General features: G+C 46.9%; 1 protein-coding gene across 1 annotated transcript; it reads right to left on the bottom strand.

Moving 5' to 3' along the window:
• Positions 1-241: 241 nt before the first annotated feature.
• On the bottom strand, positions 242-9,805 carry MIS18A (MIS18 kinetochore protein A). The gene is made up of 5 exons (XM_073362324.1): positions 9,493-9,805; positions 9,310-9,376; positions 8,242-8,364; positions 2,016-2,109; positions 242-1,275 (listed from the first exon to the last, which is right to left on the bottom strand). The coding sequence occupies exons 1-5, from the start codon at positions 9,707-9,709 to the stop codon at positions 1,198-1,200; spliced, it is 579 nt and encodes a 192-aa protein (XP_073218425.1). The 5' UTR covers positions 9,710-9,805; the 3' UTR covers positions 242-1,197.
• Positions 9,806-14,518: the final 4,713 nt, after the last annotated feature.

Here is a 14,518-nt window from a genome sequence, read left to right as displayed (position 1 = left end):
TATCAGAGAGCCTTTTGCAGATAAAATGGTGTTCGTTTATTTGAAAGAGAAACAGAAAGAGAGAGATAAACAGCATGATTTGCTTTCACTGATTGGTTATGAATAGAGTGTGTCGCTGCCTGCTGACAAATCTGTGTTAACTACCACAGCTTAGGTTATACTGGAAACAAAAATGTTGTAGTTTGACAATTTGCACAAAGTTTCAAGGGACAGAAAGTGCATCTAGTCTTGAAGTAAGAAAGCCAGCAAATCATTGATCTAGTTTCTTTATTTTTATTAGAAATGTATTTACAAGACTTTAAACATTTTACATTGATTGTCCAAGTATCTGTTTCATAAACAAATTTATAAACTAATTCTAAGTTTTGCAAGATATTAGAACACAACCCTTTAAATAAAAATCAATTACAAAACTGATATCAGAACCAGTTAACACTCAGACTAGAGCACTTAACTATATGTACTGAGTTTAGCTTATATTTAAGCATACATTTTAAACTTGTTCTTCATCTCAAACAAGGTTGAAGGGCTATTCACAATATTTTTTTAAGCTCCACAATAACTGCATTTTTCCCCCAAGATGTTCTATGCAAAGTTGTTTTGTTTTTAAAGTCTCCAGTAAAGAAAGTTAATAAATTCTGGCCAGCCCAAGGCTAGAATGCAGAACCTGCTACATTTAAATCCTACTGCTCAATGCCTAGCAGCACAGGTCAAGGGAAGGCTGTAAAAATAAAACAAAATGATGAACAACTCAATCATCATTTAAGAAAGTTCAGGGTTAGCTTGTTACTTTAGTTTTAGAAAATTGAATAGATGTCAGTTCACCAGATAATTCTGGATGACTCTCTCAGATACTGGCAAAAGTCCTACCCAAATTATACCATGATACGAGTCATGCTAGCTGAAATCCAAACAGCACTAGTCTGCTTCAGGAGAATCTATTTAACTACCCTTTTAGGTAGAAGTTGCCCAGAGCATGGGCCGGGAGACAGGAAAAAAACCCCATACATAAAGGTAGCATGGATGTCAGCAGAAGGGAATATTTCAATTTCACATACATCATCCCACAAGTCAGTGATGCAGTTTTTGCGCTATTCACTGGAAGGCTTTTGCAGCACTCCAACAGATTCTGGAGATTATAAAAGCAAGCTTTCCATGAAGTGTTCCCACTAATAAGCTACATACATGAAGTTTCTTTCAGCTGTTATGACGTAATGCAAAACTTGATTCAACTACAGACAGTCTTGCCTCCAGTGCTTTCAGTATAGTTTCTGCCTGTTAAATAAATTGGAAAAAATAGTTTCCCAGAAATATGAATTTACAAGACAAAACAAATCAACACCACAATGCTAGCTCAATGATAGCTACATAACTAGTATTGACCACAGGAGATCCATTACATTTCTGTTTTCAATCTTTACTCACCATCCTCTCTAAAAGTAAGAGGATACATAATGTTTGGAGCTTCAGTTACTTCTGACAACTACTATAGCAATGTAGCCACCACAACTATCCTAGAGTTATCTGACACTTGGCTGAAAGTTTCACTGTGTTCATCTTTTGTAACACAAGTTTAGCTTCTCTCAGAAGTTTTGTTCATGTGTTCTCTTCAATACTGTCCTGGCTGCAAGATTATGGAATGATAGGAGCCCAGACTACAGGCTCAAAAGAAGGCATTTCCATAGTTAAAAATATTTTGTGTCTCTGTTGTATAACACTGGAAAAATATTTCAAGTACAATTATTTTACTCTATGGCTTCAAACCAAGCTGGTCAGAAATCCAAAAATGCATCAGTGAAAAGTTTGTTTGTAAAAACTGTATCTAGAGGGAAATTCTGAACTACATACACACAATAGGCTATAATTAACTGTCTAAAAATGAAACATGATAATATGCATAAAAATTAAGATCACTCTGGCTGAACTCATAGGTGATTAAGTGGGATTATTATTGATTTGGCTGTAAATCTTCCTCAATTGTAGTTAACCCTGAATTACTTAAAATGAAATCTTACCCTTTCTATTGCCTCTTCTAAGCCAGCTCGACTTTCAAGAGTTAAAGGTTCATCATCAGTTACAGCTTGTTTTTCTGACGATCCTAGGATGTAACTAATATAGTAGAGTTACAGTTCACATGATTGTCAGTCATAATGCAAAACAAGGAAGCCAACTTAAAGGACCATTTAGCAATAAAAGTAGCTCTCTATGACAGTGACAGAGTGAAGTGCTGCACTGATCAAAAAAACTCATGCTATTAATCACAGAGTAAAATATTGATTTTTTAAAATAAAAACAGAATTAAGTCATATACTGGTTTATTTTAACTAAAAAATTTAAAATGTTTAATTATGACTACTTAAAATCATAGAATATCATGGTTGGAAGAGTCATCTAGTCCAACCCCCTGCTCAAAGCAGGGCCAATCCCCAATTTTTGCCCCTAAATGGCCCCTTCAAGGATTGAACTCACAACCCTGGGTTTAGCAGGGCAATGCTCAAACCACTGAGCTATCTCTCCCTCCCTCCCTGCCTTAACTTATGTTAAGGCCTCAACTTACTATGATCTATTAAAGTAATAGTAAGCTGTGAAGTTTTAAAGAATTTCAAACCACTGAACTAGTGGAAGTCACTGGATAAGTATATTGGAACAGGTTTCAGAGTAGCAGCCGTATTAGTCTGTATCCGCAAAAAGAACAGGAGTTCTTGTGGCACCTTAGAGAGACTAACAAATTGGTGCCACAAGTACTCCTGTTCTTTATATTGGAACAGTCTGCTGAAGTGCTAAACCACCTTTAACAGCTGTAGCCTCTTCTGCAGGTGCAGAGAACATTTTCTTCATTTCAGTTTATCAATCTAATTCAGTTCAATGACGGACTCGTTCAAAGTTAAGAAACTAGTTGGGAGTTGAAAAAAAAACAACAAAAAACACAAGGACACTGTTTCCTCTTCCAACCTATGAATAAAAAACTAGGTATAAGAGAATGAGAAAATGGTTACTAACCTTTCTGTAACTGCTGTTCTTCGAGATGCGTTGCACGTGTCATTCCCATGTAGGTACATGCGCACCCTGAGTACAGTTGCTTGAAATTTCTCCCCTACTGGTATCAGGTCAGCTCTAGTGCCCTCTGGTACTGCATGCATAGGGCACTGGTATAAAGGGCACTGCCTACCTCGCTCCCTTTCAGGTTCTTCTTGATGACCGCCTCCAAAGAGGGGACAGAGGATGGGTCTTGCAATGGGCATGTGCAACATCTTGAAAAACAACTAACGGAAAGTTAAGTAACTGTTTTTTCTTCTTTGCATGCTTGCACATGTCCATTCCCACATAGGTGACTCAAAAGCAGTTATACAGGAGGCGGATTTGGAGTTTAAGGACAGGCTGACTGCAGAACTGCCTGGCCAAAGCCAGCATCCTCTGTAGCCTGTTGAATAATGGCATAGTGCATCGTTACTGCATGACTGGACGACCAGGTCGCTGCCGTGCAGATGACCTAAATCAGAACTTGCACTAGGAAAGCCATGGAGGCAGCTTGGGATCTTGTAGAGTGAGCTATAAGGATAGCCGGGGGCGGGATGTCTGTGAGCTTGTAAAATTCCTGGATACACAAGGTAATCCACGAAGAAAGTCTCTGTGCAGGGATGGAGAGACCTTTCTTTCTTTCTGCTATCATTATGAATAGTTGAGAAGACATGCGGAACGGCTTGCTCCTTTACACATAGAAAGCTAAGACCCTCCAGGCGTCCAGCGAGTAGAGACGCTGTTCTTCTCTATTTGCATGCAGTTTAGGGTAGAATACCAGCGATTGTCTCACATTTCCACTGTAGTCAAGCAACTTTTGGAAGGAACAACTGGTGTGGCCACAGCTGTACCTTGTCCTTAACAATGAATGTGTATGGGGACTCCAGTATGAGGGCCCAGATCTCCACAACTCTTCTGGCCAAAGTGATGGCCACCAGGAAGGCCACTTTCCAGGAAAGGTGTAACAATGAGCATGATGCTAATAGTTCAAACAGGGGCCCAGTGAGCTTTGATAGGATGAGGCTCAAGCCCCAGGCAGGATGGGATCTCTGGAGCAGGCCTTGATTAACCGGTTGTAGAGATACAGAAAGACGTTGAATCCCCCCCCCCCTTTTTTTTTTAAAAGCTGCTACCACTGCCACACATTTGGTGAAGACTCATTAGCCAACAGGCCTAATGGGAGCACGGGAACTGGTAATAGGCTTGATTCGCTACAAAACTTAGGAAGCATCTGTGGCAGTGGAAGATTGAAATGTGGAAGTAACTGTTCTTTAGATCGAGGACGGCATACCAGTCCCCTGGATCCAGCGAGGGGATGATGGAGGCCAAGGAGACCATGCAGAACATTAAGTTCTTGAGGTACTAGTCTAAAATGTGTCTGAGCCCACCTGTGGATTTGGGATTAGGAAGTAATGGAGTAAGACCCCTTCCTTCTCATGTGAACCTGAACCTCTGCTAGGGCTCCCATGCAAAGGAGGGACTGGACTTCCTGTTGCAACAGATGCTCATGAGAAGAGTCCCTGAAGAGGGACGGAATGGAGGGGAAGATAGAAATTGGATGGTGTAACCCAGTTCTATTGTTAAGGACCCAGCGGTCCAACGTGAGCTCAGTCCAGGCATCCGAGAAGTAGGAAAGGCGGTTGGAAAATAAGGGGGGGTAGCTGGATCCGATGCAGGGGGGATAGCAGTGCCAACCTGGAACATCTCCTCAAAAGAGATCCCGAGTGCCTGGGTCCAGGTTGAGTGAGGCCTGCTGACAAAGACAGGGGAGGAGGTCTGAGTCTAAACACCATATTTTTCCTCCTACGTTGGCCCTGTGTAGGAGGCTGACAGAAGTAGCAGCCTGTCTTGTAGCCTGTACTGCTTTCTCGACCCTGTGGCACGTAAAGTCCCAAGGATTTCAAGGTTGCTTTTGAGTCCTTGAGGCCATGCAGCCTGTGATCCATTTGCTCCAAAAAGACTGATGTTCCCTCAAATGGGAGGTCCTGAATCATTTCTTTCACCTTTTCAGGTAGCCCTGAGGACTGCAACCACAAACTGCTCTGCATTGTCACCACAGTAGCCATTGATCTGGCTGCAGAATCAGCAGCATGCAGAAAGGCACGAGCCAGTTTTCCCTTCCTTGACAAGGGAGGAAAACTCCTGCATGGAGTCCTGTGAGAGAAGGTCCTTGAGTTTAATCATGGACTCCCACATATTAAAATCGTAGTAACCCAGCAAGGCTTGCTGGTTCGCTATGCAAAGTTGAAGACACCCTGTGGAATATGCTTTCCATTCAAACAAGTCCAGTTTCTTTGGACCCCTTGCTTTAGGCATAGGAGCAGTCTTTCCCTGGTGGTCCTTCTTATTGGCAGCCACAACCACCAGGGATCCCAGTGAGGATGAGAAAAAAGGGAATTCAGACCTCTTGTCCAGTGCAAAATACTTGTGCTCTGTGCACTTCGCTGTCAGAGGCAGAGAGACAGGGGTTTGCCACAGTGCCTTGATCAATTTCATGATGGCATCATGTAGAGGTAGGGCCATCCTAGAGGGTCCCACTGGTGATAAGATGTCCAGGTTTCTATGCGCAACCACCTTGACCACCTCTACTTGGACACTCAAGTTGGAGGCTACCCGCTTTCACAAGGAGTACGAGGATTTGTTGTCTTGTGGATGGGAGGCCCCTGGTGTCACTAATGCCTTGTCTGGAGAGGTGCAGGACGACTGCATAGCCTCCGTAGTTTCCTCAGTGTCCGCCAAGGCCCAGTGGGCTTCCTCCCAAGGCTCGGTACCGGAGTCTCCCTGCACAATGCTGGGGGTGCTCTCACCTCCGAAACAATGGAGTATGAGTGCCTTGAGGGGGTGCCATGAGGAAGGAAAATCCTCAAGGGTTCCAAAAGGGCCACTGTATCGTCATGGCCCTATGGCCATGCTCCTGGTGGTACTGTGGAACATGGGACCATAGTATAGTACTAAAAGCCCAGAGAGCCGCAACGTCAACTATGTCACAGAGGGGAATAGGATCTGACCTTCAAGCCTGACCAAGGCTCTGAGCTGTAGTATGGAGACCAGAGCAATGTCGTGCTGCTTGAAGCCAGAGACAGTAGAGGAGGCAATCTTGTGGCTGATAACAGGGGCTTCTGCCTAGACAGTGGTCACAGCACCAGGTGAGATTCAGGGGGTGGCTCCCTGCCTCTTTGTGGAACTGGTGGTACAGAGTCTTGATCCTCCGGGGATCCCAGTACCAGTAGGGTGAGATGGTCCCTGACTGCTGTGAACGCCTCAGGAGTTGACGGCACCGCAAACTGGCTAGTATGTTGTCTACTCTGACATTGCTCCTTTGTAAGTGTCAGAGCAGCATCGGACTTGCCAACACCTGATGCTGTGGTGCCAGGGGAGACAAGCAGTCCAGAGCGGATCTTGCTCTCTCCCTGCCTCCCTTCGATTTTGACACCGGAGACCTGGTCTTCTCTTGGTGCTTGCGGTATTTCTTCTTAGGCACAGGGGGAGGGCAATAGGTGCCAAGAGTCCCAGGTCAATGGAGAAATGTTCCACACTGAAGCTGAGGTGCTTGGTGCTGGGTCCAAGCGCAGCTCCGAAGCCAGTCTTTAAGGCTGCATCTATGAGGACCTTCAGTTGGGCCACTTGGTCCTTCTTGGTCTACGGACTGAAGCGTTTGCAGATTTGGCAGCGGTCTTTCCTATGAACTGCCCACAGGCACTTGAGACAGCTCTAAGTGCAGGGCTTAAAACCTGGGATGCCCCGACACTAGCAAGGCAGACAATCCTGCAAGTTAAGTGCGGACGCATCCGAGCTATCTAAAACTATAACTATTTACACTAAAAGAGGCACGAAAAACCAATAAGAGAAAATTGCCTAAGAGCAATGAAGGATTCCAGCCAACCGTCACAGGCAGTAAGAAGGAACAGAAGGGAAATGGGGTTGGCAGGGCCCTTTATACCAGCATCATGTGTGCGCAGCAACAGAGTGGTCTAGACCCAACTCGATGGATACTGCTGGGGGAAAATTTCCAGCAACAGTGCTCGGGGAAAACACACACACCTATGTGGGAATGGACACGTATAAGCACTCAAAGAAGAACTGCTGGTTCTAAACTCATGAAGAACATGGTGACCAGAACAAATCAATTCAATTCACTAACTAAAGCTAGTACTTCCTTTGTTTACTAGGTTAGTTGTAAATGCAAAACTCTTAATAAAAATTTCTTACGTATCCAGCACATTTAAGGTAGTTTTATTTAACTAAAAGAATTCAAAAAATCTATTTTGTGCATCTTAACTGAATTTCCACAGAAATAATGCTTATATCACAAGTAAAAAATGAACTCTCAAATAAATTTATATTCAGCTATAACTGGTTAAACATATAGATAGCGTATTCTCCTAGTTAGCAAAATGCACAAAATTTAGCATAAAGGCTACATTTAGTTGCAAATCAACCTGTTTCAATGGTTAGCAACCAATGAGAATGAACCGTGCCTTAGGAAAAGAATTAAAAGTACAAATGCAAAACAAGATTAAGAGAGATTTAAAATCAGTCCACACTGTTAAACAACTTAATCCAGGATTTAGATACTGAAGAATGTTTTAAATCAACTATTTATCACAATGAAAAACATGTTTCAAATATTGTAGCTATGTCAGCACCTGAACTTCTGGCTTTAAGCATAAGGCCAATGCATCAGCACACCTACATTTCACCACCACATTGTCATCCTGCTCACTTTGTCCTTGAGGTTAAATGGAACAAATTTTACTTAAGATCGATCTGAATCCATTCGCACTTAGTGACCAATCACTGTGGTATCTATGTGCAGTGTCTCTGGAATGAGATTGGAAGTAGAGGTACCTTCTGGCTTTTGTGTTGGGTACCTAGTGTAATTTTATGCACTTGTGAGTTGTATTATATAAAAGAACATCCAAGATATGTAAATATCAGGTCTTATGCAATATTATACTGTACATGGAATGTTTTCACAACTTAAGTGCTGTGATATAGGAGACATTAACAGAAAACACTGCACTTGAACAAAAGGAATTTAGAGAAGTAATCCATAACCTTCTCCAAATACCCACCCCCATCCTCACCCTAACACAAGTTTTGCACAGTTATCTGATTGCTAAAAGTGTTAGTAATGATCCCAAACTATTTGTCTCAGTCTAAAAGGCAAAAACCAATTAGCATATTTATCTGACAACTTGGACCTTTAGGTCTCATCCTTACCTTTCAATAGAGTCAACATTGAAGCAAAATAAGTCTCGCTTGTAGTCAAGATGTTTTGGGGTGCATCTGTAGATGTTCCCAAGGGTCATTGAACAGCCAGAGCAGAACAAAGTTTCAATCATACTGTAAGCAAATATGTAACCACTTCTTTAGAAAACATTTAAATTGATTCTAATTCATTCACTCCCAGTCTTAGACTAGATTCATATATATCTTTGTTTCATTCGTATTCCAAATATACAACCTTTGAACCCTAACCATGATTTTAGCAAGGAACATTCCTCATCTCTATAGCAGAGCACATTAGACTATCCTAGATAAGAGACTTCCAAACGGGTGGTCTGGTTTAGGTTATTCCTAACTCCCTGCCTCCCTCCCAAGCTGTATCTACGTTTCATGTCATATTCGGCAAGATCCTTTGCACTTGCCCTATGTGGGTTTTTACAGGCGAGTTTGCCTGTTAATCAACTGAGATTTTTTGGGCCTTTTTGATTATGAAAGGTTTCAGAGGAACAGCCGTGTTAGTCTGTATTCGCAAAAAGAAAAGGAGTACTTGTGGCAGTGGGGTGGGAGGAGGTATTGTTTCATGATTTCTGTGTGTATATAAAGTCTGCTGCAGTTTCCACGGTAAACATCTGATGAAGTGAGCTGTAGCTCACGAAAGCTTATGCTCAAATAAATTGGTTAGTCTCTAAGGTGCCACAAGTACTCCTTTTCTTTTTGATTATGAACTAACTGAACAAAATTTTTTCCACTTTTGTTCCCGGGTTAAGATGCTTTGCAGCGGGCAATTTTGAAGTCACCGAGCCACAAACCCTTCGGATTGGGAGAGTCTCTTCAGCAGCGAGGCCAACGCCGCACCTTTACCGGCGGTTTCGAAACCAGCCCTCAGCGGACCCCGGGGCGGGGCGGGGGGTTCCGCTTGGCGCCGGCTTAAGCGGCGCCCGTGCAGGCTGACCCGCCCGAGGGATCAGGCGGGGCTGCTCCGGGCGTACCCCAGCCCTGACTCGGGGGTGCCCGTCTCCCTGGGCGCCCCCGGCTGCCGGAGCCCGCCCCGCGGTCACTCACCATCCGCACTCGCCGGGCCGGCTGGAGAGTTTCTGCTCCTTCTCCACCGAGACGTTGGGGGAGGCGCCTGCAACAGACAGACGGGGACCAACCGTCACTAACGGCCACCGGCCGCGGGAACAGGCTCGGGCTCGGGCAGCGGCGGGGCAGGGGTCGGAGCCGGGCACGCTCCGGGGGACTCACTGCGCAGCAGGACGCAGCCGGTCTCCTCGTCGTTGGCCACCCAGCCCAGCGTGTCCCCCACAGGCCGCTTGCAGCCGGCGCACAGGAACACCATGGGCAGCTCCTCCGGCTCCTCCAGGCCCCCCGCCGCCGCCGGCCCCTGGCTGCTCTCCGCCTCCAGCAGCGACAGGGACGCGTTCAGCCCCGCGCCCGGCGGCACGTACTGCGCGCCCGCCATCCCCCGCCTTCAAACCGCCCGCTCGCTCCCAGCGCCGGAAGCGGAAGCGACGCGCACGCGCGGAGCCCTGCCCCGGGCAAAGCCCCCCCCTCCCGCGAAGGGAGGGGACAAAGAGGAAGCCCCGCCAGGAAAGCCCCGCCCCCTTTTCCTGTCTCCGAAGGGCGGGGACGGAGAAGAGCCCCGCCCTTTCCCGGCTCCGGCGCGTGGTGTGGGGGCGGGAGTAACAGCGCGCCCCCTGGCAGCGGGGGCGGCTCGGGCGCAGGCTGGGAGCGGCCAGTCTCGGCAGTGCGGGGCGCGGGGAGGCTGCAGGGGGTGCCCAGCACGGATTGCCCGGCCAGGGCTGCTGCTCGCCGCCCGCACGTGCTTCCAGTCTGCTCGGGGCGCTGGCGGTGGCTCTCCCGAGTCCCACCCCGTGTGGGCGCAGCGCCGGGGGCTGGCTGGGGCGGCAGGCCTTACCTTTCCCACCCTCACGTCTGCCACCGGGGGGGGGGGGGTCTGCATCTCTTCTGTGTGGCTTGGCAATTGAAACCCCGAGCGCAGCCAGTGGGAAAGCTGTGGGCGCGGTAGCCGGCCTGCCTCCCTCTGGGCTGGTTTCTGCGGGCTGAAGAGTTGCTACTGGGATAGAGCACGGGCCTCCTTCCTCCTCAGCCAGCCTAAGGAGACTGTGCCCCACCTGAACTAGGGGAGCTCTGCCCACTTCAAGAGCCGAAAGGGCCCTATCACCCAGCTAAATAGCCAGAGCATGGCCAGAGGGACTTGACCCCCATCCGGCCAGATTAGCCAGCAAGACATTCCCGCATGTAATATAATGCTGCTAGCAGAGGCTGCAGCCCACCCCACCTTCTGCCACTATCAACTGGCAGCTATGGGAGCTATTGTGAAGAGGCTTCATGTAGTGCTGGAGAAGGGGAAGGCATTGCTGAAGGAGAGCTAGTGTAGGCTGGAATGATTGAAGGATTTGGGAAGGAGCAGTGTGTGGGATTGTGATGAAGTTTTTTAGGAGGGATGTTGTTTCACCCAGGTAATTTGTCTCTTGTCAAATATTAACAGCACTGGACAGACAGCAGTAATCCTGTTACAGCAGCATCTTTCCCAACCCTGCCACCTTCAGATACAAGGCTCCTAGCTCTTTCCATTACATTTGCTTCTCAGCTGTGCTCAGAAGCAGCCTTCAGGGAGGAAGTCAGTCTCCAAGGGTGGAAGGTGAATTTTGTGTGAAAAAGGTAGGAAGAATCTAAGGGCTTCTCTACACTGGTAAGTTTTGTCGATGGAACTAATGTTGACACACAAAAAACTACAAAAGCAAAGTTGCGAAAGTGAGTCTACATTTGCTCTCTCTGTTGACAGATCGTGTCCACGTTCAGGGCACCATTGTCGACAACGTGAGCAATGCACTGTGGGTATGTATCCCACAGTACCTGGTGGCACCATCTGTTGCTAAGTGTTGTGGGAAGGCAGAAACGGAGTGCAGCGCATCCTGGGATGTGCAAAATGTCCCGCCCTGTACCGCTTTGTGTCCCAGCCCTCCAATGGTTTCTGGCTTCTTTTCGCACCGTTCTGGCTTTCCTTTCATGCTGTTTTTCCATCAGTCAGTACTGCACACCAGCATCTGCAGTGAGAGAGGATGGATCCCACACTTCTCTCCTATGCCTTGTTAACTGTCATGTGGACATCGTGCATGGCAGCAGAGTTACTCACAAAGTTACTGGCAGAGGATGAATCACAGACACCCAAATATGATAAGAACAGGAGCAACTTATTAGTGCTTTTGGCATTCACAGAGCAGCTGCATACGATAGACCGGGTCGTTTTTGGGCTAGGGAAACAAGCACTGATTGGTGGGATAGCATTGTCATACACGTGTGGGATGACGACCAGTGGGTACAGAACTTTAGGATGCGTAAAGTAACCTTCATGGAGCTATGTGCTGAACTGGCCCCCAACCTGCTGCTCAAGGACACTAGAATGAGAGCTGCCCTTTGGTAGAGAAGCATGTTGCAATCACCAGGCGGATAAGGTGGGCAAGGCTTTCTTCCAGCAACTAATGGAAGTTACTAGATCGCAGGCCCTGGTTCTCATGGGAGACTTCAATCACCCTGATATCTGCTGGGAGAGCAATACCGCAGTGCACAGGCAATCCAGGAAGTTTTTGGAAAGTGTAGGGGTCAATTTCTTGGTGCAAGTCTGGAGGAACCAACTAGGGGCAGAGCTCTTCTTGATCTGCTGCTCACAAACCGGGAAGAATTAGTAGGGGAAGCAAAAGTGGATGGGAACCTGGGAGGCAGTGACCATGAGATGGTCGAGTTCAGGATCCTGACACAAGGAATAAAGGAGAGCAGCAGAATACCAGAATACCCTGGACTTCAGAAAAGCAGACTTTGATTCCATCAGGGAACTGATGGGCAGGATCCCCTGGGAGAATAACATGAGGGGGAAAGGAGTCCAGGAGAGCTGGCCGTTTTTTAAACAATCCTTATTGAGGTTACAAGGACAAACCATCCCGATGTGTAGAAAGAACAGTAAATATGGCAGGCGACCAGCTTGGCTTCACAGGGAAATCCTTGCTGATCTTAAACACAAAAAAGAAGCTTACAAGAAGTAGAAGATTGGACATGACCAGGGAAGAGTATAAAAATATTGGTCAGGCATGCAGGAGTGAAATCAGGAAGGCCAAATCACACTTGGAGTTGCAGCTAGCAAGAGATGTTAAGAGTAACAAGAAGGGTTTCTTCAGGTATGTTAGCAACAAGAAGAAAGTCAAGAAAAGTGTGAGCCCTTACTGAATGAGGAAGGCAGCCTAGTGACAGAGGATGTGGAAAAAGCTAATGTACTCAATGCTTTTTTGCCTCTGTCTTCAAGAACAAGATCAGCTCCCAGACTACTGCACTGGGCAGCACAGCATGAGGAGGAGGTGACCAGCCCTCTGTGGAGAAAGAAGTGGTTCGGGACTTTTTAGAAAAGCTGGACAAGCACAAGTCCATGGGGCTGGTGCGCTGCATCCGAGAGTGCAAAAGGAGTTGGCAGATGTGATTGCAGAGCCATTGGCCATTATCTTTGAAAACTCATGGCGATCGGGGGAAGTCCCGGACGACTGAAAAAAGGCTAATGTAGTGCCCATCTTTAAAAAAGGGAAGAAGGAGGATCCTGGGAACTATAGGCCAGTCAGCCTCACCTCAGTCCCTGGAAAAACCATGGAGTAGGTCCTCAAGGAATCAATTCTGAAGCACTTAGAGGAGAGGAAAGTGATCAGGAACAGTCAGCATGGATTCATCAAGGGCAAGTCATGCCTAAGTAATCTAATTGCCTTCAATGACGAGATAACTGGCTCTGTTGATGAGGGGAAAGCAGTGGACGTGTTATTCCTTGACTTTAGCAAAGCTTTTGACGTGGTCTCCCACAGTATTCTTGCCAGCAAGTTGAAGAAGTATGGGCTGGATTAATGGACTATAAGGTGGACAGAAAGTTGGCTAGATTGTCAGACTCAACAGGTAGTGATCAATGGCTCCATGTCTAGTTGGCAGCCGGTATCAAGTGGAGTGCCTCAAGTGTCGGTCCTGGGGCCGGTTTTGTTCAATATCTTCATTAATGATCTGGAGGATGGTGTGGATTGCACCCTCAGCAAGTTTGCAGATGACACTAAACTGGGAGGAGTGGTAGATGCGCTGGAGGGTAGGGATAGGATACAGAGGGCCCTAGACAAATTGGAGGATTGGGCCAAAAGAAATCTGATGAGGTTCAGCAAGGACAAGTGTAGAGTCCTGCACTTAGGACGGAAGAATCCCATGCACCGCTACAGACTAGGGACCGAATGGCTCGGTAGCAGTTATGCAGAAAAGGACCTAGGGGTTACAGTGGACAAGAAGCTGGATATGAGTCAACAGTGTGCCCTTGTAGCCAAGAGGGCCAATGGCATTTTGGGATGTATAAGCAGGGGCATTGCCAGCAGATCGAGGGATGTGATCATTCCCCTTTATTTGACATTGGTGAGGCCTCATCTGGAGTACTGTGTCCAGTTTTGGGTCCCACACTACAAGAAGGATGTGAAAAAATTGGAAAACATCCAGCGCAGGGCAACAAAAATGAATAGGGCACTGGAACACATGACTTATGAGGCAAGGCTGAGGGAACTGGGATTGTTTAGTCTGCGGAAGAGAAGAATGAGGGGGGATTTGATAGCTGCTTTCAACTACCTGAAAGGGGGTTGGATCTAGACTGTTCTCAGTGGCAGCAGATGACAGAACAAGGAGTAATGATCTCAAGTTGTAGTGGGGGAGGTTTAGATTGGATGTTAGGAAAAACTTTTTCACTAGGAGGCTGGTGAAGCACTGGAATGCGTTACCTAGGGAGGTGGTGGAATCTCCTTCCTTGGAAGTTTTTAAGGTCAGGTTTGACAAAGCCCTGGCTGGGATGATTTAGTTGGGGATTGGTCCTGCTTTGAGCAGGGGGTTGGACTAGATGACCTCCTGAGGTCCCTTCCAACCCTGATATTCTATGATTCACTGTATGGAAGCTGGCAAATCCAGAGTTCTACCGGTCAGTTGCAAATAAATTTGGAGTGGGGAAGTCCACTGTTGGAACTGTATTATTCCAAGTGTGCAGGGCAATAAATCACATCCTGCTGTGGAGGACTGTGACTCTGGGAAATGTTCATGATGAAATAGTGGATGGCTTTGCAGAGATGGGTTTCCCTAATTGTCGGGGTGACTGATGGCACACACACTCCAATTTTAGCGCCAGACCACCTTGCCTCAGAATACATCAGTAGGAAAACATACTTCTCCATGGTGTTGCAGGTGCTTGTGGATCACC

This window comes from Lepidochelys kempii, chromosome 1 (genome assembly GCF_965140265.1).
Source record: "Lepidochelys kempii isolate rLepKem1 chromosome 1, rLepKem1.hap2, whole genome shotgun sequence".
Lineage (NCBI taxonomy): Eukaryota > Metazoa > Chordata > Testudines > Cheloniidae > Lepidochelys > Lepidochelys kempii.
Note: the sequence above shows the minus strand (reverse complement) of the source record. Positions and strands in the feature narration are given on the sequence as shown.

What these genes read in the sequence shown, in the direction of transcription:
- MIS18A (XM_073362324.1), bottom strand. Translation starts at nt 9,709, where the DNA reads ATGGCGGGCGCGCAGTACGTGCCGCCGGGCGCGGGGCTGAACGCGTCC. An exon ending in CGGCTGCGTCCTGCTGCGCA is followed by an intron (nt 9,377 to 9,492) that starts GTGAGTCCCCCG and finishes TGTCTGTTGCAG; the next exon opens with GCGCCTCCCCCAACGTCTCG. An exon ending in TAGAAGAGGCAATAGAAAGG is followed by an intron (nt 1,276 to 2,015) that starts GTAAGATTTCAT and finishes TTTATTTAACAG; the next exon opens with GCAGAAACTATACTGAAAGC.